Source organism: Fusarium redolens (assembly GCF_020744475.1).
Source record: "Fusarium redolens strain MPI-CAGE-AT-0023 chromosome Unknown BKA55scaffold_3, whole genome shotgun sequence".
NCBI lineage: Eukaryota > Fungi > Ascomycota > Sordariomycetes > Hypocreales > Nectriaceae > Fusarium > Fusarium redolens.
The window spans coordinates 345,187-367,992 of record NW_025763666.1 but is presented as its reverse complement, the minus strand read 5'-3'; the positions used below and the strand labels follow the sequence as shown (position 1 = coordinate 367,992).

The 22,806-nt window shown below is 48.1% G+C and overlaps 10 protein-coding genes across 10 annotated transcripts; 3 read left to right on the top strand and 7 right to left on the bottom strand.

The window, feature by feature from the left end:
- Positions 1-402: 402 nt before the first annotated feature.
- Positions 403-1,841, top strand: BKA55DRAFT_590274 (ubiquitin-related domain-containing protein; the record flags this gene model as incomplete). The annotated part of the gene is made up of 3 exons (XM_046195065.1): positions 403-481; positions 532-584; positions 639-1,841. The coding sequence occupies 3 exons, from the start codon at positions 403-405 to the stop codon at positions 1,839-1,841; spliced, it is 1,335 nt and encodes a 444-aa protein (XP_046053534.1).
- Positions 1,842-2,115: 274 nt separating this feature from the next.
- BKA55DRAFT_534760 (uncharacterized protein) lies at positions 2,116-2,685 on the bottom strand (the record flags this gene model as incomplete). Its single annotated transcript, XM_046189624.1, has 2 exons — positions 2,116-2,359; positions 2,486-2,685. The coding sequence occupies 2 exons, from the start codon at positions 2,683-2,685 to the stop codon at positions 2,116-2,118; spliced, it is 444 nt and encodes a 147-aa protein (XP_046053533.1).
- A 520-nt stretch (positions 2,686-3,205) lies between these two features.
- BKA55DRAFT_590273 (uncharacterized protein) lies at positions 3,206-5,066 on the bottom strand (the record flags this gene model as incomplete). Its single annotated transcript, XM_046195064.1, has 4 exons — positions 3,206-3,287; positions 3,338-3,646; positions 3,695-3,960; positions 4,032-5,066. 4 exons carry the CDS (start codon positions 5,064-5,066, stop codon positions 3,206-3,208), a joined length of 1,692 nt encoding a protein of 563 aa, XP_046053532.1.
- Positions 5,067-5,721: 655 nt separating this feature from the next.
- Positions 5,722-6,385, bottom strand: BKA55DRAFT_685285 (uncharacterized protein; the record flags this gene model as incomplete). Its single annotated transcript, XM_046198773.1, has 3 exons — positions 5,722-5,922; positions 5,972-6,147; positions 6,205-6,385. 3 exons carry the CDS (start codon positions 6,383-6,385, stop codon positions 5,722-5,724), a joined length of 558 nt encoding a protein of 185 aa, XP_046053531.1.
- Positions 6,386-6,822: 437 nt separating this feature from the next.
- Positions 6,823-8,681, top strand: BKA55DRAFT_557033 (ketopantoate reductase PanE/ApbA C terminal-domain-containing protein). The gene has a single exon (XM_046191757.1). It carries the CDS (start codon positions 7,126-7,128, stop codon positions 8,536-8,538), a length of 1,413 nt encoding a protein of 470 aa, XP_046053530.1. The 5' UTR covers positions 6,823-7,125; the 3' UTR covers positions 8,539-8,681.
- Positions 8,682-8,787: 106 nt separating this feature from the next.
- On the top strand, positions 8,788-9,573 carry BKA55DRAFT_557032 (PDCD5-related protein). Its single transcript, XM_046191756.1, has 3 exons — positions 8,788-8,844; positions 8,898-8,986; positions 9,039-9,573. The coding sequence occupies exons 1-3, from the start codon at positions 8,821-8,823 to the stop codon at positions 9,313-9,315; spliced, it is 390 nt and encodes a 129-aa protein (XP_046053529.1). The 5' UTR covers positions 8,788-8,820; the 3' UTR covers positions 9,316-9,573.
- Positions 9,574-9,658: 85 nt separating this feature from the next.
- On the bottom strand, positions 9,659-10,590 carry BKA55DRAFT_503386 (coenzyme Q biosynthesis protein Coq4-domain-containing protein; the record flags this gene model as incomplete). The annotated part of the gene is made up of 2 exons (XM_046187003.1): positions 9,659-10,305; positions 10,362-10,590. 2 exons carry the CDS (start codon positions 10,588-10,590, stop codon positions 9,659-9,661), a joined length of 876 nt encoding a protein of 291 aa, XP_046053528.1.
- A 403-nt stretch (positions 10,591-10,993) lies between these two features.
- BKA55DRAFT_534754 (uncharacterized protein) lies at positions 10,994-12,448 on the bottom strand (the record flags this gene model as incomplete). Its single annotated transcript, XM_046189623.1, has 1 exon — positions 10,994-12,448. The coding sequence occupies one exon, from the start codon at positions 12,446-12,448 to the stop codon at positions 10,994-10,996; it is 1,455 nt and encodes a 484-aa protein (XP_046053527.1).
- A 453-nt stretch (positions 12,449-12,901) lies between these two features.
- BKA55DRAFT_502779 (uncharacterized protein) lies at positions 12,902-14,520 on the bottom strand (the record flags this gene model as incomplete). The annotated part of the gene is made up of 2 exons (XM_046186951.1): positions 12,902-14,312; positions 14,366-14,520. Coding segments are annotated over 2 exons (1,566 nt in total), but the record flags the coding sequence as incomplete, so codon positions are not given.
- Positions 14,521-17,152: 2,632 nt separating this feature from the next.
- Positions 17,153-18,550, bottom strand: BKA55DRAFT_502022 (kinase-like domain-containing protein; the record flags this gene model as incomplete). Its single annotated transcript, XM_046186885.1, has 1 exon — positions 17,153-18,550. The coding sequence occupies one exon, from the start codon at positions 18,548-18,550 to the stop codon at positions 17,153-17,155; it is 1,398 nt and encodes a 465-aa protein (XP_046053525.1).
- Positions 18,551-22,806: the final 4,256 nt, after the last annotated feature.

Genomic DNA, 22,806 nt, shown 5'->3' with positions numbered 1-22,806 from the left:
AGCCCCCGAAAACCGAAGGTCGGCGCTGAAGCCACGGCCACGTGATGCCATAAGCGTCATAGCTAGCTCTCATAGCTGCCTTCACTCATGATGGTTTGGTTCACATCCATTCAAGCCTTGTTTGACCGAGCATGATCAGAGTTGATTCTTGCCAGTAACTTTTTGTTTTACTTCTTTAACTGTCCGATTTATTTGTTACACAATTAATTCAGACGTTCTTTCTTGTTCATTCACATGACAAATATTCACGAAGTCTCAAGGGAGTAGAAATAAAGACAAGACAACTCTAACCTTAACAACACGTCGCAACTTTATCTTGCTCACAATCGCTCAGTCGCCCACTATTTTTTCAACTTTTCCATAATTAAAGTCAAGAACTTCTCATCGACAACATAATTCACTATGTTTTACGAGGGAACCCTTCAGGAAGGCATCTCGACAGCCGTCGGCCAGCAGAAGCTCGTTCTATGTTTCGTGACAGGTATGTTTTGTCATCACGCTGACCCACGCAATAACTCACATGCCTTTTAGATGAAAGTGATGAGAGCACACAATGGGAAAATGAGTTTCTGGTCGATGATACGGTAGGGATTATGGAAATCTGCAGATCATATGTGATGGGGCTAATTACGGTGTAGTTGAGCGACTTACTCAAGGAGCATTCTATTGCACTCCGTCTCAAAGCTGGGTCCGAGGAAGCCGGATATCTAGCTCAGATCTTTCCTCTACCACGGACTCCGACTGTTGTTATCATTAAGAATGGAGAGCTGAAGGAGTATATCACACCGGGGACCAGCAAAGAGGATTTCTTGCGGAGAGTTCAGACTGCTTTCAACTCCACAGCTGCAGCTGCAGCTCCAACCACCACTCAACCAACCCCAGCACCAGAGCAGGCCAGCCCACCACAACACCAGACAGAGACACCTGCAGCTTCAGAACAGCAGAACACTCCACCAACAGCAGCTCCTTCAACGTCAGAAAATGTTCGTCGGATATTAGCTGAGAGGGCTGCCAGGCTGCAAGCCCAAAAGGAGGAGAACGAGCGCAGGGTGAAGGAGGAGCGCGCGAGGACGAAAGAGAAAGCCAAGGCTGAGGCCGAAGCTGGTATGGATACGGACAATGCCCGAGCTCACAAGGCAGCTGAGGCAGTGAGGAAGAAGAAACAGCAAGACCAAGAGGAGAGAGCGCGAATTCTCAAGCGCATCGAAGACGACAAGGCAGAACGACGCCTACGTGCCGAGCAGCGTGAGAAGCAGAAAATTGATAAGCTCAAGGGTGGCGACGTTGCGGCATCGTTAGTGAGCGCACCAGAGACGAAGCTTTCTAGTTCCTCCAGGACCGGCGCGATAACGGCTCTTCAAGTACGCTTATTTGACGGATCAACGTTGAGGAACCGATTCAAGACGACTGCGCACTTGAAGGAGGTCCGACAATGGGTGGATGAGAACAGAGGCGATGGTTCACAGCCGTACACGTTCAAGCAGGTCCTCACACCTCTACCGAATAAGAACATTGACGAGACTGAGGAGGGCAAGCCGTTAGGAGACCTCGGGCTTTCTCCGTCTTCGACACTGGTGCTTATCCCTGTCAAGAAGTTTACGACCGCCTACGATGATTCACAGGGCATTGTTTCGAAAGTCATTGGATTCATTCTCAGAATTTTCACATGGTTTTTCAGTCTCTTTGGAGGCGGTGATGAGCGCACCGGGCATCAAGGGCCTACGAGCGATGCGCCGGCCAGTTCGCAGGAGCGGGTTCAGTCATTCCAGAATCGCAGAGATCAACAAAGAGATCAACAGTTGTACAATGGCAATTCGGTAAGACCCGACAGCCCACTCTGAATCATGAACTTGCTAACACCACAAAGCTGAACTTTGAGCCACGACCAGAAGAGGAGGAAAAAGATGATTGAAGGGGTTTCCCAATTTGAGTGGGAGTAATGTCTTTTTTTGTTGTATTATACAATTGACAGTGCTGAGATGTAACAGTAGTATTTCCCCGCCAGATTCCTATATGCACGCACGCTGTCAGGAGATATATATCCCCGATGTTGTTTCCCTTCCCATAGTGATATCAAGTCCCTTTTGTTCCCTTTAACCTCTAATTCGTCCACGCTTACTGACCGGCGGCGGCCTGGCAAGCCTTGAGTTGCTCAAGGTACCAGTTGCAGATCTGCATGTTTCCGTTGTTCTCATCCATGCACTTTGTGAAGTTCTGGGCGACACCAGCGCAGTTGTTCTGGTTCCAGGACTGCTCTTGGGTAGCGGCCTGGGCCTGGACGGGGGCAGCAGCCTCGGAGGAACCGCCGGAGAAGAGACCGCCGATGGCGTGGCCTACTGAAGAGCCGATAGCGACACCGCTGAGAACGAGTTAGCCACACGTGTTCGAAGTGTAAGCTTTACAGGTGCTTCGGGGTCTATTGCTCCACCCGGAGCTTGGAACTCCGAAGACACCAATTGTTGTAGATTCGCAAGGGGATGCTTACGCAGCAGTGCTGGCCATCTGACCGAACAGTCCAGGGCCCTGAGAACCGGCAGCCTGGGGAGGCATAGCCTGGGCAGGAGGGTGAGCAGCGGCGGGAGGAGCAGCGTGGGTGGCGGCAGGGCGAGTCTGCTGAGGAGCAGGCTTAGGAGCAGCAGCGGTAGGGCGCGAAGGAGCGCGGCCGACGGATCGTTGACGAGGCATTGTGGTGGTTGGTTGTGAGGTTTTGCTGAAAGATTTGGTGATGTGGTGTTGGTGTTGAAGAACAGAGTTCAAGATGTTGAGTTATGAGGAGAAAGATCGGAAAGAAAGAATACCGGAGGCACGGATTTCGGAGGCGCAAAAGAATCAACCAATCACAAGAGGCAAATTTCAACGATGGATGGGGAAGATTGGCCAGTAGGGCCTCGGTAGAGGCATTTCCCCAAGTACCAGGGGTCCAGAGCACTCCAGGACCTTCCGTTGACAGCCGCTGGGCAACTTTTTAGTGGATACCTCCATTAATTGAGTCATGAGGTTAGTGAAGGCTACGATTGATTACGACCGCTTTCAACAACGGAGATATCGGGCATTTCACTATCGGATATAGGTCTTTTGTAAATGCAACAAACGGTGAGTAAAGCAGTCTCGCAAATTCATTCTAGACGGTAACTCTAGAGCGGTCTGTTCTACTATATCAAAGCCCTGTACTCCATTTTCGTTATACATCTCATAAACGCATCGTTTACGGTGTGCATCTGCCCATGTAACGGGGATACAAGCAAGCTTCTCGCACAGTCCAGAGCTTGAGAAGCCACGCCAGGAAACTAAACAGTTGTCAGTATACATCCAATTGTTGTGGTGCCAAATAACGTACCGCTCAGCTCCCAGACCGTATCCTCCGTGAGGAGTAGATCCGTACTTGCGCTGGTCAGTGTACCAGAAGTATCCTGTTGGATCAATGCCCTCTCGCTTGTAACCGGCCATGAGCTCCTCATAGTCCCAAATTCTCATGCTGCCACCGACAATCTCGCCAACTCCAGGCATCAGAACATCGACGGACTCGGTCACCCGGGGGTCGTCCTTAGCCCTTGACATGTAGAAGGACTTGATCTCGACGGGGAAGTGAGTGAGGAAGATGGGGCGGTTGATCTCGTCGGTCATCTTGCGCTCAGCAGCCTCGGCACTAGTTCCCAGTCAGTTTGGGCGCATTCAGAACTCACGAAACACTTACATATCGTCGCCAAAGGTGTGGTCGTTGCCATCCTCGTTCTTAATACCGCGCTCTCGTAGCCAGTCGATGGCATCAGAGTATCGCATGCGCAAGAATGGTCGAGAAGGCTTCTCGAAGTCAGGGTTGTACTTCTTAATAGCCTCAGCGGCAATAGGGTTGTCGAGGGTCAGGTCAATCACACGGCAGATGACGTGCTCAAGATGGTCCAGGAGGTTGTCGAAGGTAATGAAATCCAGTTCAGCCTCGACGTGGGAGTACTCAGAAAGCTGCATTACAGTCAGATGCGGTTCACTCGGATAAAATATCTAGCGAGTTTTGCCAAAAAGGAGATACTTACATGGCGACGGGTAAGAGACTTCTCAGCACGGAAAGACTTCTCAATGCAGTAGCAGTCACCAAGGACAGGCAGGACAGTCTCGAGGTAAAGCTGACTGGACTGAGTCAAGTATGAAGTCTCGCCATAGTAGTCGAACTTGAAAAGAGTAGAACCACCCTCGACCTGAGTCTGCACAAGGGCAGGGGGGCTGACCTTCTTGACATCCAGCTCGTTGTAGACGGTGTGGAAAGCATCCTCAACGATGTCGCGAACGAACATGACAGCGGCGGGCTTCTCGTGGCGGAGAGTAAGGTGGCGGAGGTTCATGAGGGTGTTGATGTCACCGTCAACGGGGACCAAGTTGGTGAAGGCCTCATCACCACCAGGGGCCTTGGCGATGACCCTGAAGTAGTCGGCGCGAAGTTCGCGATCGAGAGGGGCGTGGGCACCGGCGGGAACCTCCCAAAGCTCACCAATGATCTCGAGAGAGGTCTCTCGTGAAAGGGTAAGAGCATCGTAGGTCTTGGAGAGATCTCCAGAAAGCAGACATTGCATGTAGTTGAGACCGCGGCGCAGGGTCACAAAGATGAGACCACCCTGCTTAGCAACACGGTTAACACGGCCCTGGACAGAGACGCGCTTGACTCCCTCAGTAGGCTCATCCTTGCTCTTTCGGAGTGTACCAATCTTTGAAGGGTCGGTCTCCTGGAGGTTGATCGTAACAGGCTCAGGAAGTGAAGGGTCGTTGGTGATCTTAAGCTTCTTAGCCTCCTCGAGAACAGCCAAACGAGCGGCCTCGTCCTGGGCATCCTTCTCAGCTCGCTTAGCAGCAGCCTCGGCCTTCTTCTTCTGCTGAGCAGCGTAGGCGACAGCCTTCTTCAAGGCTGACTTGGCAGCAGGCTTGTACTCCTCATCGTCCTTCTTCTTAACTTGGTACTCGGACTCGGCTCCGTGGCGGTAGTAGGCTTCAAGAAGAGTCTTGAAGGGGGCGGCCTCAGTGCCCTGAATCTCGGGGAGATCGCTTCCGGCTTCTTCGTCGACGTAGATAACCGCCATTTTGTGCTGTGCTATGTTTTCTGCTTCAATCGATGCGAAAACAGAAATCGCGGCCTTGGGTTGGAACTTGGAGGGGTTGTGGTGCCCCGCGATTGTTCCCCTTGACTCACGTCCGATAATGGTGGGGTGAAAAATTGTTAGTCACCTCAATGTCTTATCTTTCCACGTATTAAAGCGATAAGAGCTCAACTTTACCAGAATCCTTATGCGATGCCGGAAGACAAGGTAGATGCTATCCAGTAAGGAGCTCCTGTAATTTTGATACCTTATCTTAACTTCACAGTATGTGCTAATTGAAATACATATGTATCTCTCCTCTCGAAGCCAAGTTCATGGTATCTAAAGAAACACAAATTTCGGAAGCAAGCTGCGTTTCATAAGAGTCTGATGTCTAATTGTAGATGTCTCATCACTATCTCCCTAATCAAAAAAGTCGATCCCAAGTTCCGAAACGCCATGCCCAGTGAAATCAACTTTTCAAGGAGGCCGTGTAGGCCTCATCCATCTAAGCCCTTTGCGTTTTGCCTCACACGATCTGGGTATCATTGTAAGCCTCCTCCTGAATCTGCACGCTGAAATCAATCATCAACAGTCGGCGCCAGATTCTGTGCATTTTCTAACCCTTTGGCTCATCGGCATACTTCTGGGTTGCGATTCAGTTCTTTGACCTATTCTTTTTGTTCTTCTTCTGCTTCTTCTTGCTCTTGTCTTTTCCTTCAGCAGAAGAGCTAGGTTGAGATGGAACAGGTGACTCCTCTGCAGGTCGCTTTCGGTTCTCGACAGACTTGAGCAGTGCCTTGGCCCGCTCCTCTGCAATCTTTTCGGCGAGCTTGTTGCTGATTGTTTTGTTGTCACCCTGTGAAAAGTTAGTCTTGGATCCGTTGTGATTTTAGAAAGCTACATACCAGGTCCGCCTTGAGGATACGCGCGGTAGCCTCTTGGTTAATAGTCAGAGTACGCGTTTCAGGCTCCGGAGGAGACTCGATGTTCTTGATCTTTCCAAAGTATTGCTGAATTCGCTTGAGCTCAGTAAGAACGGCTTGTGTTTGTGTGTCATTGCCTTCGTTCAATTTCAGCGATGCTATCACGAATGTTAGTATTAATCATCTGGCGTCGTGTGGATTTCGGGAAAGCTCACAAAACATTAGAGATTCGATTGCGTAAGCTGTGAGTGAGAACAGTTTTGCCTTGTCTAATAGGGGCAACTGAGAGGCCATGCCTTCGAGGTTGCCCAGCAAAGGCTGTAGCTTTTCTTCGAGATCATCAAGCTGATTATCCAGCCGGTCAAGATCCGGTGTGATATCCTTGACGTCTGTCATCTTGACTTCGTTGTGCGTGAGTATGAATGTTGAGAGGCGCAATGTTGAGATGTTCACATCGTCGCATGAAAGACTTCGCTCAGGCGCAGAAACTTGTCAACCATGAGACCCAATTAGGCTTAGCGACTTTGGCATTCATGAAGCGAAGTCATGCAACTAAAGGGTAGCGTATGTAGACGAAATCTCAACTTCCTTGGGCTGAAAGAAACAAGTGAGTGTTGAAAGTGTAAGCTCTTCATAAGTTGCGAAGCTCTTTCAGCTTCTATGATTTTAGTTACTAGCATTTCTTTTTCATGATGCTTGTAGTCTTTCAGTATCACTGATTTCGGTATCAGCCCGAACGATATCGGAGACGAGCACCCATTGGCCAATTATTGATACTTCAAGCCCCACCACTGAAGATCGAAAACTTAGGCTCTTGTTACTCTAATTGGCCATGGTCTAAGTCCAGCTAAAGGAAAAAAACGGGCTCGCCTCTGTCATTCTTTCAATGCATCACCAATCTGCTATCGATATCACCACCTTTAAGTCAACTCAACGACTTCACAACCTGACGAGAAAGAAACCCGACGCATCTCTAAGCGACTTTACCAAAAGCCGTGTCCCACAGGCCAGACCTCATCGCTTCTCGCTCGAGTCCGGATGCGCGTGTGCGCATAATAAACTACCGATCTTTCGGCTTTTGAGCCACCTTTTCTCTTCACGACGACCCGATCACTACCGTCAAGCTGGCAATTCTAATGCAACCGCGGGCGACCGCTCAAATAGCGAGGACATCGACCCGATGGCTCCGAAATAGGCTCAATTTCGGCTATACACGACTCTTTGCTTCGGCAGTGCCACCGACAGAACAAAAGAAACCAGAGGCCGTGCCCCCAGAACTGGGCAGTGCGCCATCACGGCCATGGCAAAGCTCTGGTACCCAAGCCGGATCGGTGACACCTACGTCAACAAGCCCTTCGTCGAAATTCTACGTCCCCTCGGTTGTCATTCCAGCTGAAGCAGCGAAATCTGGACCCGTACATAAAATTCATATCCTGGGCGAAGATGTGAGGTCAAGATTCATCGCCCACGCTCTATGCAGTGTTTACGATTCGGTTGAGACGGTACCATTTCGCGAAATGCCCAAGTCAAGATATCGAAATGTCGAAAAGGTTCAACGTGACAGAACGAGGAAGAATGCGTTTGCCGAGAAGAATGCAGCCATGCCCGAGGACAAGAACGAGCCAATCCACGAAGTTGTACCTGAACCTGACCGCTCGCATATCGATGAGTTGATTGTTACCGGCCGTGGTTTTGAAGCTGTCAAGGCGATCGTCTCAGTCAAAGACCGGATCGACGATAAAACATCGATTTGTCTTCTTAATGATGGCATGGGAGTTCTCGAGCGAGTCCGCGAGGAAATTTTTGACGGAACCCAGCCTGAGCCTAACTTTTACTTGGGCCATATGTCGCACGCGCTCGTTTTCAACCGGAACAGGGATTCCGTTAAGCAGTTGAAGACTGGGCGAACAATTTTCACCAAGGCCGATCCGATACTGAATGCGCAGAAAGAGCTCTATACCCCCGCCGAGCAGCAGCCCAGTTTGATGCATTCTTTGAAAAGGGTCAAAGAGCTTAACACAACTTTCAGCACTTATGAGCACTGGCTAAGGTTCAAACTGCCTTCCATGATGTTCACAGCTGCTGTTGAGCCCGTCTGCGTGCTCCTTGACCTCCCATACCAAGGTCTGATGGACAATCGATCTGCTCAGAAGATGATGAATCAGCTTCTGGCGGAAATGGCTCTGGTGACGGAGAACATGCCCGAGGTCAAAGACTCGCCAGACCTCATAAAGTTTCTCCGTGGAGAAGGTCTGAAGAAGTTCTGCTACCGCCGCATTACTGGCAAGAGCAAGGCTCCTAGTGATCTGCTGCAGCGCATCAACAAGGGTCTACAAACAGACATGAACTATCAGAATGGATACTTCTTGAAGCGAGCCAAGATTCTCGGCATAGACACACCAACGAATCAACTGATGGTGCAAATGATCAAAGCCCGTCGCGCTGAACAATTGGCAAAGTTACAGTCCATCATACCAGTCCAGGAGGCATCGCCAAACGATGTTAGGAAGAAGACTCAGCAGCGCATGTTAAGAAATGGCTTTTTGTAGAATAGGGCATTGACGAATTGCATCCTTGGCGCTTGGAGCATTCTATATATAATTGGATATTCTTAAAATAGCACTTTAACTATTCAAACTGAAGATGGTCAACAGTTTCTTCTTTATTAACAGAATATGGACACCAAATCAAGAGTATCATGATGTTTAATGTGTTGCTTGATTTCGCTTACGTAACCCAAATGCCCCTCCTACGATGTGCAAAGCAACCCCGCGGCGTTGGGCTGATCTCGCGACTTACAAAACCGTTAAACAACGTCACGTATCAAGATCATGGATGACGCAGAGCTAGAACAGGTAGCTCACTCTCGTGGCTTCTATCGAGAAATAATCACTGATGTTCTTCACAGTTACGAAAAGCTCGTCTAGAGCAACTGAAGGCTGAGGCTGGTGGCAGTGGAGGCGGTTCTTCTGGTCAGGAACAACAGCAGCAGCGCCAGTCAGTTATCTCGATCCATATCGTGCGATGCTTTCTTACTGACCTTAAATAGACAACAGCAAAATGAAGCTCGCCAACACATCCTCAACCAGATCCTCCATCCCGAAGCCGCCGACCGTCTAGGCCGTATCCGACTTGTGAAGGAGGAGCGCGCCGCCGACATTGAGAACCGACTTATCACGCTTGCGCAGACAGGGCAGCTACGACAGAAGGTCACTGAAGAGCAACTCAAGGAGCTTCTCAATGCTATGTCGGAGAGCAAGGAGGAAGAGAAGATTGTTGTGAGCAGACGCAAGGCGTGGGATGATGATGACGATTTGGACCTGTGAGAGGTGCTTGTGATACCATGGAATTGAAGATCAGAGCGAGGAAATAAGGCAAATTCGTAGGCGGGACCTGCTTTTCTGTCTCGAGTGAAAGGAAACAAAATGAATGTGATGGCTCGGTGCAGAACCTGGGAAATTTTCCTCAGATTGCTGAGGACGCCGATCGGGGTTTCAACCTGTATGGTTTGATGATGTGCATGATTCAATTTACTTCACAGTCGGATTCTGGAACAATAACTTTGGCCTCAATAACAACGCTAATTGGCAATTCTAATATGTGACACCTTTAATACAGTAAAGTACAAGTATTATACGAGAAGTTAGATGGAAGAGGACCAGCAGAGAATTATAGCCCTTGCTCTCTCAGTTCTTTGAGTCTCTTCTTCTCCTCCCTCTCCCTCTTTCGAATGTCTCTCATATCGGGCGGTTGCTCAATACCCAGCTCTTTTCTCAAGTCACTAACGTCATCCTCAAGTCTCTCTTCCCAGAATACATTGATAACCTCTTTGCTCCGTGCTCCGTTCTTCAGAGCCCAGGGTAGATATATCGAGGCGAATCGCTGTCTCTCGCTCCTCTTCATGGTAGCAGCCGCAAAGATACTCAACCCGGTCATGGGAAGCAAAGTATTGGCAAACTCAAAAGCCTTGAGAGCAACTTCACCCTCGCGCACAATGGGCAGGCCAGTCAAAGCGTGGTAGAAGTCGTGGCACTCGCGGTATCGCTGCATGACATATGCGCACTCTTCGTCGTCGATGTACCGCACTGTAGCTCGGGTGTCGGGGGAGACGCCTTCGCGATCGAGCCAGCCTACGTAGGCGCGGCCAACGGAGTTTTCGGGCAGTGCGCGTAGAGCTTCGAGGGAGAGGGTTTTTGAGGAAATTCGGGGTCGAGCTCGGAGGATACGACGGCCGGTTGGGTCGGCAAGCATGGCGTCGCGAAGGCGGTAGATAAAGTAGGGTGTAGCAGTGGCTTCGCCGGTAGCGGCGATGAGGTCTAAGGGAGGTCAGCCAGGAAAACAGAAGGGTTATATAAGGGAACAAATCACATACCATGGCGATAGGGATCGAAAAAAGACATGACGCTGGCTCCAATGGCCAGCCCAGCCCGTTCAACTCTCGTTAGAGGAACATGGCCTGGGTAGTTTGGTGGGGGGCGGTTTAAGCTGGTGAAGCTCCTCGATGACGAAGAACAGCAAGATGCACAAGATGCTGCCCGTATCAATGTGCTAGCATTCCGGGCAGATCCAATTGATCTTAGTTTAGGAAGTGCGCTCTCCATTTGGGCTCGTTATCTGAGGAAGATGGTAGTGGTTCGATGTTTAAGCTCTGGTGGTGATCCGATGGGCTAGGTCATGACTCAGCTTTGAGAATTACCGAGAGAACCATAACGAATCAGCGCTGAAGTTTCTTAGGTGGAACTGTATGTTCAATTTCATCTAGTTTGACGGAAATAATTTAAGTTTTTGTATATCTTATCAAGATCTCGGCAAGTCGACGGAAATAATGAACGAGTCTATTCACAGTATCCGAAATGATATCTTGGTTCTATACTGTAACCAGCCTCGTAAACTCAACCCTTCCAGCAAAGGTAAAAACAAAGAGAAGATGTTCGGAGCAATAAAGGCTTCATATTGATTGTGTAATTGATCAGGTACATTCGGGTCTTGTACTCTAGAACTACCTTATTCAACCCGAGTCGCTGTGGCCAAGAAATGTATCATGCCGAACCCCGGATTTCCTCTTCTCCGCACCCATACACCTTTTTTTCCGATTTGCCAGCCTCCCAATTCAACAACTTCATGCATTTGATGACCTCGCGCCTCCGGCCCCGGCGGCGGCTTCATGTGGACTTGTTTTAGAGTCGGTGGGGCTTGTCGGAGCCTGAGCATATTACAAACTTGCTGCTCCGTCTGTCTGACTATATTCAAGTCACACGAGCAGCCTTTCACCCCTGGTTCAAGAGTGAGAATCTCCAATGACTGGGGGAGGGCGTCATGTAGCATTATCTGTTGCTCTGTACCTTCACCTGTGGATCCAACTAAGTTGAGCCTGCCAATGTATAGATGTCTAAGGCCTGTCAGTTCTCTGAGAGATCCGACGTAGTTATGTGGCCCGGCTAACTGAGGATCGTAGATTGGTTTCGATATTGAAAGCTCGACCAAATTCTGCCCAAACTCTCTCAGAACGGAACCAAAGTCCTCAAGATTGCTTGTAGGATCGTCATGGCCTCCAAAGCCCTCAAGGGCCAAATTGAGATGTTTGAGATTTCTGAACCTCTCCAAGATGCGTTTGAGTAAATAGGGTGTCAACGCGCAGTTGTCAAAGTCGAGACTTGTCAGGTTGCTAGGCACATTGCTATGACACAAACCTATACAAGAACCGCGCAACAGTACAAAGCCGTCAAGTTTCAGGGCCTTGATATTTGGATGGTACAGAAGGCCCCTCAAGGTTCTCGCTCGTGTTGGCGGCGCATTCGGCGAGTCGTAACCGACTCTGAGAGCTACCGTCTCGAGATCGCGGAAATAGCGCGTGTTGGGGACAAGGTCATGGCGGGAACGACCTTTGTCGCTCTCAAGTCCATCACAACCGTAGTCCTCGTCACGGTTGAATCTCTCACTCAAAAGAAACGGCATAGAATTCATGTCGTTAAGTGTCAGGTCGATCTTTTGCAGACGTGGCATCAGAAGCAAGAAGAGCGCTCGCAAACTTGGGTATGGCCTATCCCATATATCGGATTCCAACTCGCGCAGTATGACAGTCCTGAGACCTGGGGGAATGCTATCACAGTCGGTTGATAGGGAAAAGTTTAAGAAATGCTTGGCCAGGCTGTGAATAAGATCAGGGGACGCTATGTGATCGAACCTCCCGATGCAGAGCTGCTTCGTGTTGAGACCTAGTTTAGGATCTCGCTGTAGGTCTGTTGCAAGTTGCTGCCATCGTCGACCGTCGTCCTCCTCAAGGAGAAAAATGTTTGTATAAAGGGATGCCTCCGCAAGCGGACGGAATTTTTTGCAAACGCGGCTCAGGGACAAGAGTGACGAATATGAGGATTTGGGGTCCTCTTCATCTTCCGCATCCTTGCACTCAAGGTTGGAAAAGATGTGAGCCAAAATCTCGTTGGGCATGTGCTGCATCATGGCGATGGTGATTGAGGTAGTGATTGAGGTACAGTGGAATGGAAATGAGGGCAGAGAAGATGTTGGATGCCAATGGATTATGAGCAGGCTGCCAGCTCATACTTGCTTTAAGTACTAAAGGTACTTACGTTAGGTACATATGTTGTGTAACACACGATAGGTAGGGTATCACCAGAGTCACATCATTCACAGGCAGGCTGCGACCAAATCAAGACTATTGCCGTAATCTGGAATGAGACCTTACGTATTCGCCAATTACACCGCTTTCTCTCTAAAGATGTCTCTTTCCTCTTTCCTCAGCTGAAATGTCTCGTGTGTATCACACCGGTTACTCGTAGAGACGTGATGCAATGAATCTGTCACACAACAGTCTGCTTGCTTTTCCTCAAATTGATCATTTCTTTCCAAGCCACATTTTCATATCTCGTTAGGTAGGGAGATCCAATATCCATCCTAATCCCCGCGTATCAATTCAAGTCTCCGATAACGTGGCTCAGTGGTAGTCAAACAGCGTAGTTCTGCTGTGTTCTTGACGCTCCAGCCCTTAACTTTGGTGAAGTTGGTGAGCCTGTCGTCCTGGTCGTTCATATAACAACCATATACGACCTCCTTTAGGTTAGGGAATCGATTGTTGTTAAATAAGCGAATCACTTCGTCGTCGTCCGCAGCAGACTCTTGTGCCTTAGTGTCGCTATGTTTCGGCCAGTACTCGTCCACGAATTCCATTTCAAACGTCTCAAGTGATCCAGGCAAGGCTTCCGTTAGTGGGATTGTGCCCTCGCCTGCACCAAGAAGCACAAATTTTGGAACTGAAAGGTGTCGGAGGCGCTCAAGTCCTTTTAGAGAGCCAATCTCGCGTTGAGCGTACTCTTCGTCCTCGTAAAATCTCAACTTTAGGCTGACAAGATCCTGTCCAAAGTTTCTGAGAACGCTTCCAAATTCTCCTAGATTCACCGCCAAATCCGTATCCTCTATGTCGTAGCAATCTGTAAGATCCAGGTCCAAGTTCTGTAAGGCCTTGCATCGAGAAAGATTGTACTGTAGGAAGGCAGGTCTGATCATACCGGCATCGATTCTCAAACTCTGTAGCCCGCTTTGGAAGTCTTGGGCCATGGATTTGTTAATAATGAAGGAGGGTTCGAAAGGTGATAAGAAGAGTTTCTTGATGTTGGGAAGGAGTAGTAAGGGTTCCATGCTAAAGTTGCTCCAATCTCCAAGCTTGAACGGTATTGGCGACCAGTGTACTTCTTCTAGTTGACCGAGGTAGTTCGCAACTAATTCTGGTCGATCTGATATGCCAGGTTGGGGATTCTTCAACTCTCCCCCTAGGATCCAAGTCAGTGCCTTGGATTTTGTCTGGTGGTCTGTCAATGCGACCATCCGAAGGTTTGGCATGAGGGCCAGAAGCAAGCATGTCTCAATCTCAGTGGTAGAGTGTCTGTCTATATCTTCCTTCAGTAGGTCTCGGAGTCGACTAGGGATTTCAACACGTTCAATGCACGGTGGCCAAAACTCACTGTCGACTAAGGAAGTTTGCCAGTCTCTTGAGTGACTCAGATCGATTGCACGGATTTCCGACCTTAGCTCCGAGTTTGAAAGGAGCGTACGGGCGAGTAATCCCATCTTCATCTTGTTCTGTTGCCTGGATACATTTACACTTGAGATGGTACGATACAGATTTCGCCTAGCCAATCTGTAGAACCTATGGCTGACAAGACACAGTGATGTAAGAGTTGGGATATGAGTGTCTTTGCGGAATGGATACAGGCCTTGATCCGATCCATCATCGAGATCTATGGTATCCTCCAAGTTGGAGAATACAAGCTGCCAGATCTCATTACACAAGTATGGAAGCATCTTTGTGCTAGAAGCTGCGTTAGTCTTCGGTATCTCCTCCTCTTTCTAAGCGACACTTACATGTGTTGAGTGTTTTTAGTGAAGTGGGGTTTCGAGTCGTCAAAGATCGAGGGAGCAGAATTAACCACAACGAGAAGACCGGCTCCCAAAAGCTTTTTATAACCCCCTAGAAAGAAGCTTTTGTGAGCTTCATAACTCTTGGCGATTACCTGAAGCTTGATTTCAAAGTTAGATGCGCCTGAACTGGATCAAAACTCAGAGCTAAGAGCTTATTTACCAACTGTAAATATCCTCCTACGCTGTACCGTACATGAAGCTTCTTATTGTGAAGTCAGACTTCGGTAAGGACATACTCAAGGGAAGTCACAAATGACTGAAGGACAACCAGTACATTAGCTAAGAAAGTCTCACCCCATGTCAGTATAAGGTAGATATGGCTGACGCCCTTTGAAGCGCATTTGTTGCCGTCTAGCGGCCAACACTCAACAACCCAATCTAAGTCCATGGGCTACCAAATACTATCTAAGCCATTCAAGTCTTGCGTATTTATAAATACTTTTCGCTTATCGTGAGCTAATTGAGCTAGGTAATCTTATTCTAACTTCTTACTGGGTCTCATGAGAACGCTTATTCTGTGGAGCATGTCGAAAGAGCCAGGCATTTATACGCAGTGGACATCTGATTCCCAAAGGAAGATTTGTTGAGAAAGGACAACTAGTCTTCATTCTTGATCCTCGCTTTGAGCTCTTGTCTCACATGCAGCCAAAGAACATCATTGCAACACCTGTACTGTACAGCATGATCCCAAGCCCGGTGGGGTTCGCGCAGCAACGTTCAAAGTTACAATGGCAAGCAAGGTCTCTACACCAGTCGAACACAAAACATTACATGATTGCTGACTCGCTATGCAATGACAGATTTGCCTCTGGTACGGGAAAATGGGGAATATTTCCACATGCCATGAAAGCTACATTTCAGGGAAGCATGGTCAACAAGATCAGGCACAATAAGACACAAGCCATCCAGCTGTAATATTGGCCCAGCGTGGGTCAACTACCCCCCTTCTAGAGAGGGGGGCAAAGGGACTTCTCGACCCGCCGGGTAATGGTGGTTTTTATTGCCTGATTGGACGAGTCGAGTTTCTCGCAAGCAATTTTCTCAAAGGATAGATCTTCATTATCTGTTCGTCTACGTGAGTTCGGCTGAAAAGCTCCGGAGTTGTCAGGGATCTAAGTATATCGTGCGACTTGTCAAGTAACCTATCACAACCTCTCTTGCGCAAAAGTGCAATCTACAGCTATCGAATCATTGAGTATCTCGTAAGTCAAACTGTGACTTTGTATAGATAGCATATGCCTAATGACTTCTCAACCAATACTGTGTGCTTCCAGCGCCAAAGGTAGTGGGGGAACAGCCCTCCCTGAGAAAGGGTGCCACCACCGACAACTCCCTTTACCTCGCTGATGAAGTATTTGCCAAAGTCTCAGTAGCTAGTTAGATGTTCTTTTTAATTCTGGCGATACACGGGATTTTGGGCGTTTTCAGAAGCATCGACCAGAGCTTTGCTGAGAACGATGTTTCTCCTTTAAGATGCAAAGACAAACTTTCGAGGATCTGACCGAGTTCATCCTTTCAAAGTACCAGCTCTAAATCATAGTCTCATCTGCTTCTAGCCACTTGGCTCTCGTTTTTATTTTTTTTATTTTTTTATTTTTTTTAAAAAAAAAAAGAGCTCGGTCAGTCGAAATATTCTTCAGTTACTACTCTACCAAGGGGGTTTCCAGTTGCTTTCTGTTCCCTTATCACTTTTTCTGCCCTGAAACTTCGCTTCGTTTAATCACAAAGACTCATATTTTCTATTTACAAAGTAGATGATCGAAATGCTGTGCAGGTCTTGAAGTCGAACGGCAAGCCATACCGCATGATAATTCCAAAGGCTTCATAGAGGAGCCACTGTCCTGGGGGTTTCAAGCCAGACAGAGAACCGATAAATTGAGGCCCATCTCCTTGGATCAACTCATCAGTTCAACGCAATTTAATCGGCGCCCTGGACTTAGTTAATTAGTCGCTGAGTGCAGAGTCTGAATAACAACAATGAGACTTGGATTCAAGACACCTGAAAGCCTTGACATATACCAGCTATTTGCAGTAACTCCTTAACATAATACATGTTGTAGCAATACCAAAAAAAAAGTCTAATAACAATCCAAAAAGCAATTCTAATAGTAAATCAAAAGGCAAGAAAGATACTCGCTCGGGCAGCCTTGCTCAGTGCAGAGACTACTGTTAGTCCAGACTGAGCCACTCTATACCCAAATCTCCTAAACTGCACATCTCTTTCACCTCTCCCCTACTTCCCTTCTTCTTCCTCCTCTTCACATTCAGATACCATACACTGTACTTCACCCTTCTTCTTCCTCCTCCTGGATGGTATCCTCCTTCGCGTGCCTCTTTGCCTCTTTGGTCACCTTGTCGGAGCAATAGGGGCATCGGCGATTGTGCTTCATTGAATAAGCAGATTTACATCCACCGCATATAGCGAGATGTTGTTTCTTCACACATCGGGTTTTGGCACTTTCATTGCACACAGGGCTGTCTTGTCAACTTCTGTAGTCATCCATTTGGGGCTTTACTTACCAATGATGTTTTCCTTGTCGCTTGCATGGCATGATGATAGTTTCAATTATCAGCTATGTGACTGGATTTGGGTGTTTTCTTTTGTGGTTCAAATGATTGCAATATGATTTGATTTGGTAGTTACTTTTCGTGTCATCTCTAGGTAGTACTTATACAAAAACGAACATAAATCAATTCTCTAGGCTTCTTTGTCTCCCATCTAAACTCCTTTCAACCTTCTCGTGAGGGTGTGACTGGCGGACAGACCAAAGCTTTCAACTTGTATTCCAAGTCTTCCCAGTCTTCTTTGTCAAACTCACCCTCGCCAATTTCCAAAAGAACACCCAGACTGTCTTCTTTGTGCAGATTTAGGGCGACTTCAACAAACTTGCGACAGATCTCCAGCCTGCTCATGGAGCTGAATGCCGCAATGAAGACGGCTTCAGCAATGTGGGAGTCTTTCGTAAGAGCACAGTCTCCTTGCCCTGACAATTCCTTACACATCTCTTTGTTGTAGTGCGCTCGATATCGTTGTAGGTCGTCTGGAGAATCCTCAAAGCCTGGCATATGGGGCCAGCCATACATCAAAGGATCCCAGTCCCTAGTGATCCATCCTGGATAAGCGGCGTACCCAAGGTGACGTGGTACCGTCTGGCAATGATCCCAGTCAATGAATCCAGTCACTTTTCCTTCTTCGTCCACAAGGACGTTCTGGGAATCAAAGTCGGGTGGACACAGAACAAAGTGAGAATGAGAATGAAGAAGTGGTGAGTTCTCCAAGAGAATTTTGAGCACTTTGGCCTCTGCATATCCCCAGACGTTGTCTCTAGTTGCAGGCTCCATGCTGCACGCCATAAACTCATCTGTTGAGAAGTATGTGCGCCCAGCTTTAGCATGCACACTGCCATCGTCCTTCTCATCCCATTCAAACACTGGACCGACAAAGATGGAACCGTCTTCTGCTTGCATGAGAGAGCCGATTTTGTCGAAGGTCATGGAAGAGAATTTAGCCATGATGGCTGCGATGCTGGTCAGAATGTTGAGACGAAACTGTTCTCGCGCCTCGGCATCCATTGAGTCTTTGAACCAGACACTAGACACGGTCTCTCCAGTAACAAAGCTCATGCAGATGAAAGGCGCACCAATTTCGTTGTTGTTGGTTGGGTCCCAGCTGTACACCTCGGGCACAGGCGCTCCGGTTTGTTCTTTGATGAAACGCATTGTTGTGACTTGCGACGCAAGGGCATCTGCTGCTGCCTTTGTCATTCCATAGCCCCAGCCTGTAGCGGGGATTCGAATAACGAGCTTGACGGTTTCTAGCTGCACAATGTGGACGATGTTGTAGGAGCCGGAAACTGTTTTAAGAAGCTCTGCATTGCCCGGGAGAACATGCAGCACATCTTTGGCGATTCTAGTGGCCAGAGCGAGGATGGACTCCTCGCTAATGTCAACGAGAGGGCCAAAGACATCACGATCAAGCTCTGAGCCGTCATCAGAGTCGTCATCAGAGTCGCCATCTGAGCCATCGTTTGAGCCGTCGTTTGAGCAGATGTCCGTGAGGTCGTCTGAGTTGATTTCTGAATCAGTGTCTGTCCATGGGTCTGAATCGTATTCCAAGGGGCTCAACATATTGGCTAGGTGAGGTGAATTGAGATTGAGGTTTGCAAAGTGTTGTTGATTGACAATGAGGGTATGGGATCACGAGAGCCCGTTGAGTTGAAGTTGGTGGTTGTTGGGTCTTAGGTCGTGGAGTTAGGTATTTATAGATCAAAGGCCATTGAATCTCTTCGCACCATGTGCTGACCTAGAACAAACAACCAACAACTGTTCCATTGGTCCACACATGCACATCTTGAACACTTTCTTTGTTCAACATCTTTAGCTTGAACATGGACGGACTCGAGTCACATTGCCCAGCACAGACCCTGAACAAATGTTTGCCTTGGAGAGTTTGTAGTCAGCCTTGGCAAAGGGCGGATGAGTTGAATGGCGTTTTGAACCAACAACCACCAGCCCAATAAAGAAATATGCAGGTCGTTGACAATTACAGATCCTCTATCAACTTTTACGAATAACTACATGAAATTATCTTTGTAGAATGCAGGAAACTTCAAAGGAGACCAGGTAAGCCAATGCTGTTCCAATGCACGCCTCCGCGTACAGGGAGGAGGGAATATGCATGACAATTGCAAACACAAACTTCTAGAAGAATGAACTTCATGTTCTAATTCACTGAACAAATTTAAGTAGATTGATTGTTCGTTTGTTTTTGAAAGGAATCGGAAACTTGATGTCAAACCTAAGTTGTAATGTCTGAACAGAGAGAGGTTAGGTGACTGAGGTTAACACCAAGTATCTAGGTAATGGAATCACGATGACCCAATGATACGTCACTCAATCTCTCACGGGCTTATACCGATATCTTCTATCAGGTACCTAGTTCAATTCCTACGATCAAAATGGCAAAATTGAGAGACAGATGTAGCTCCCTAGACCAGTGACTCCCTGGAAGCTGACTGGAGTGATGGTATTACTCGATTCTCACTCTCTTTTAGTCTTCACTCTGGCTTTCTCAGTACTCTTATATTTTTATGCCAGGCCTATCGTATTTAATGTGTCTTTTTAGGCAATTAGCCAATCGCTTCACAAATTGAGTCGTGAGTTCCGTTGATGTGGCTCCGTCTATACAAATTTGAACGGCGACCAACCACGACTCGGATTTCATCCTGTTTTCGGATATTAGAATGCAGCTTCTTATGACTTTTAATAATTCCATATAAGATCTTCATCAATTTGAATGACTATGTCGATACTAAGATTTAACAGTTCCTAATTTAGAACAGTTCTCTCCAAGATCAGATGGCTGAATCACTGAATCATTGAATGACATTGAGAGTGAATCACAAGCAGTAGCAGTAAAGCGCACTGCCAGACTAAAGCTTGAATCTTTCTAGCACATATAATCAAGAGTTTGTTAATGTTAACAGATTTGCATACTTAAAAATCATGCTCCAAGCTCCTGCTGCCCCTGATGCCCCTGAAAAGGGGAGACTGCACCCTCGAGTGCGCTAGATCACCTGACAGCTGGTAGTTGTTATTCTTGACACTGGCAGCTGAGGGAAGCACCGCCTGACGCCTTCCTCCTTCTTTAGGGGCCGATGTCGCAGGCAAGTTCCTTCATCTTGAAAAGCGGTATCACGTGGGGGCTCGCAGACGACACGGGAAGGCAGATGCCTTACATCTGCACTCAACCCACTTGCCTTCTCAAAACTGCACAGCTTCGGTGCCACTTCCTCCCACTTTGATCATTTGAAACAGACTTCGGATTCATCACCATGGATCACAGCCCGTTTCGCGATACAACTGCGGAGGATGCCATCCGTCTTGAAGACGGCGCAGCTCACCCTCTCCGCGAAAATGATCTTCATGGCAGAAGATATTTCGAGTTACTTAGTATGCGCCGGCAGCTTCCAGCCTCAGCAAAGCGCCAAGAGTTTCTCGACCTTTATCATCAACACCAGGTAGCTACACTCTTCACATCTAGGAAGATGGCACTAATACCTGCAGGTGATTATCGTGTCAGGCGAAACGGGTTCAGGCAAAACCACCCAGATACCGCAGTTCATCCTGTTCGACGAGCTTGGGTCATCAAAACCTATCGCTTGTACACAGCCCCATCGACCATCAGCAATTCCAAGTGCAGAGCAGGTCGCCTCTGAGCTAGATGTCAGAGTGGGTGAAGAAGTGGGATATCAAGTTCGCTTCGATAAACGCGTCTCCCGGGTCAAAACACGCTTAAACTACATGACCGACGGAATGCTTCTGCAGCTGGTTCAGGGCAATGGTTCCTTCGGTAAATACGTGAGTATTGTACCGAACGCCTTTCGCCACTTGCTAACACCTCCTGAAGAGTTGTGTCATCATTGACGAGGCCCACGAGCGCACCATACCGACAGACCTGCTTTTAGCACTATTGAAACGTGCCTTACCACTCTTTCCTGAACTGAAAGTGGTCATCATGTCAGCCATCCCTAACGCGGATGCATTCCTGAAATACTTCGGTCAAGGCAGTCATCTCCCTCTATCCGGCCGAGAGCATCCTGTCGAGATCCGGTATCTCCAAGAAGCGACCCCTGATTACGCTAGTCTAGCTCTTCATACTGCTAAACACATTCACGAGACTACCGGAGATGGTGATATTCTTGTCTTTATGCCGTCTACTGCCGAGATCGAAGATGCTTGTGGACAGTTGCGATCGGCAACCTGGGATCTTGAGGTGTTACCCCTTTATTCTCAGTTGGCCAAAGCTGAACAGGAAAGAGTCTTCAGACGATCGTCTCATCGTCGGTGCATCATCTCTACCAATATTGCCGAGGCCAACGTGACTGTTGATGGTGTTGTCTACATCGTTGGTATGTTGGCCATTATCAAATTACTATTCAATTCCGAACAGAGCGACTTACCATGATATTGAGATACTGGGCTGGCCATTGAGTCCCGCTACAATCCCCGCGTAGGCCTCCAGACAATTTTTACCGGGCCAATCTCCAGGACTGCAGCAGAGCAGCGAGCCAGTCGCGCTGGCCGAACTAAACCAGGCGTATGCTATCGCCTTTACACAAAGGAGGACTACGATGAAATTCTTCTTCCGACAACCCCCGCTTCTATTCACACTAGCGATCTTTCTCGTTTGGTCCTACAGATGAAGGCTATGGGATTCGATGATGTAGCCAACTTTGACTTTATTGACAGGCCTGATCCTGAAGTCTTCTTCCGTGCTCTCGAAGATCTTCTTTCTATGTACTGTCTTCCATTTTCTCATCTCGTTCTTTCTTGACACTAACTGAGAATAGGGGTTATCTTGATGATACTGGGACTATCACTCCAAAGGGTGAGAAGGCTTCAAAGCTTCCAGTCCATCCAGTATGGTTCAACGCCCTTAAAAGGGCTCATGAACTTGGCTGTAGTAGCGACATGATAACTATCGCAGCCATTCAAAGCACACGGCATCCGATCTTTATCCGTGGCCATGGCCCCAATTCCACTCCAGGTCCAGCACAGCGGTTTGTCTGCTTTACATCTGATCACATCACCCAACTCAACGCAGTGGACACATATATGAAGAAGGAAGACGAGGCCGAGGATCTCAGGCATGAGGGGATTTACATCGACATACAGCAGTGGTGCTCGGATAATTCTCTCAGTATGCGTGCCCTTGAAGAATTCAAGCGTATTCGCATGAAGTTGAGAAAGTCATTCGCCGATTTATTCAAGGATAGGCCCAAGCGATTCGCGCTCGAGGTCTCTGAATGTGATGACAATCTCCGCCAAGCGCTTGCTTGGGCCTTCAGTCATCACGTCGCTTTCAGCGACGTTGGCAGTGGGAATGACCGCTACAGAGTTCTCCATCACAACTGGCACGCTGGTTTATCTCCTGAAAGCAGTCTTGAAGGGATCAACCACAGGTGGGTCGTTTATGACTCCTTCCGCATGACTAATTGTCAATTCCTAACAACAATCACGGCCATCGAGCCCGAGTGGCTCAGGGGCGCTAAGAACTTCCGGGAGGTGAGCTGGGCGTTGAAACGTGGGGGCAAGACTGGCCCGTACAAAATGCCACTCGCAAAGGCATCCTTTGAAGAGGCTTGTGGGCCACGCACCAACGATCAAAAGGATTGGTGGTAATGAACATGTTTAGCAGTGGAAGATGTTATGGAGATTTGTTGTATTAAGGTAGTCACATGTGTTCACATGTATGTCAAGGAGCTTAGCTTTGAGTCGCCCAGATTATCGATTATCTTTGCCCTAACACTTTTGCCTAATCCGTTGACTATTTCTTATACACTTGCCCTGAGCCGTCGCCAGGTCCTCCTTCGTATGCCATT

Bases quoted from the DNA above. Each gene is read 5' to 3' on its own strand.
- BKA55DRAFT_557033 (XM_046191757.1), top strand. From the start codon at position 7,126: ATGCAACCGCGGGCGACCGCTCAAATAGCGAGGACATCGACCCGATGG.
- BKA55DRAFT_557032 (XM_046191756.1), top strand. From the start codon at position 8,821: ATGGATGACGCAGAGCTAGAACAG. The intron at 8,845-8,897 runs GTAGCTCACTCT...TGTTCTTCACAG, and splicing joins ATGACGCAGAGCTAGAACAG to TTACGAAAAGCTCGTCTAGA. The intron at 8,987-9,038 runs GTCAGTTATCTC...GACCTTAAATAG, and splicing joins GAACAACAGCAGCAGCGCCA to ACAACAGCAAAATGAAGCTC.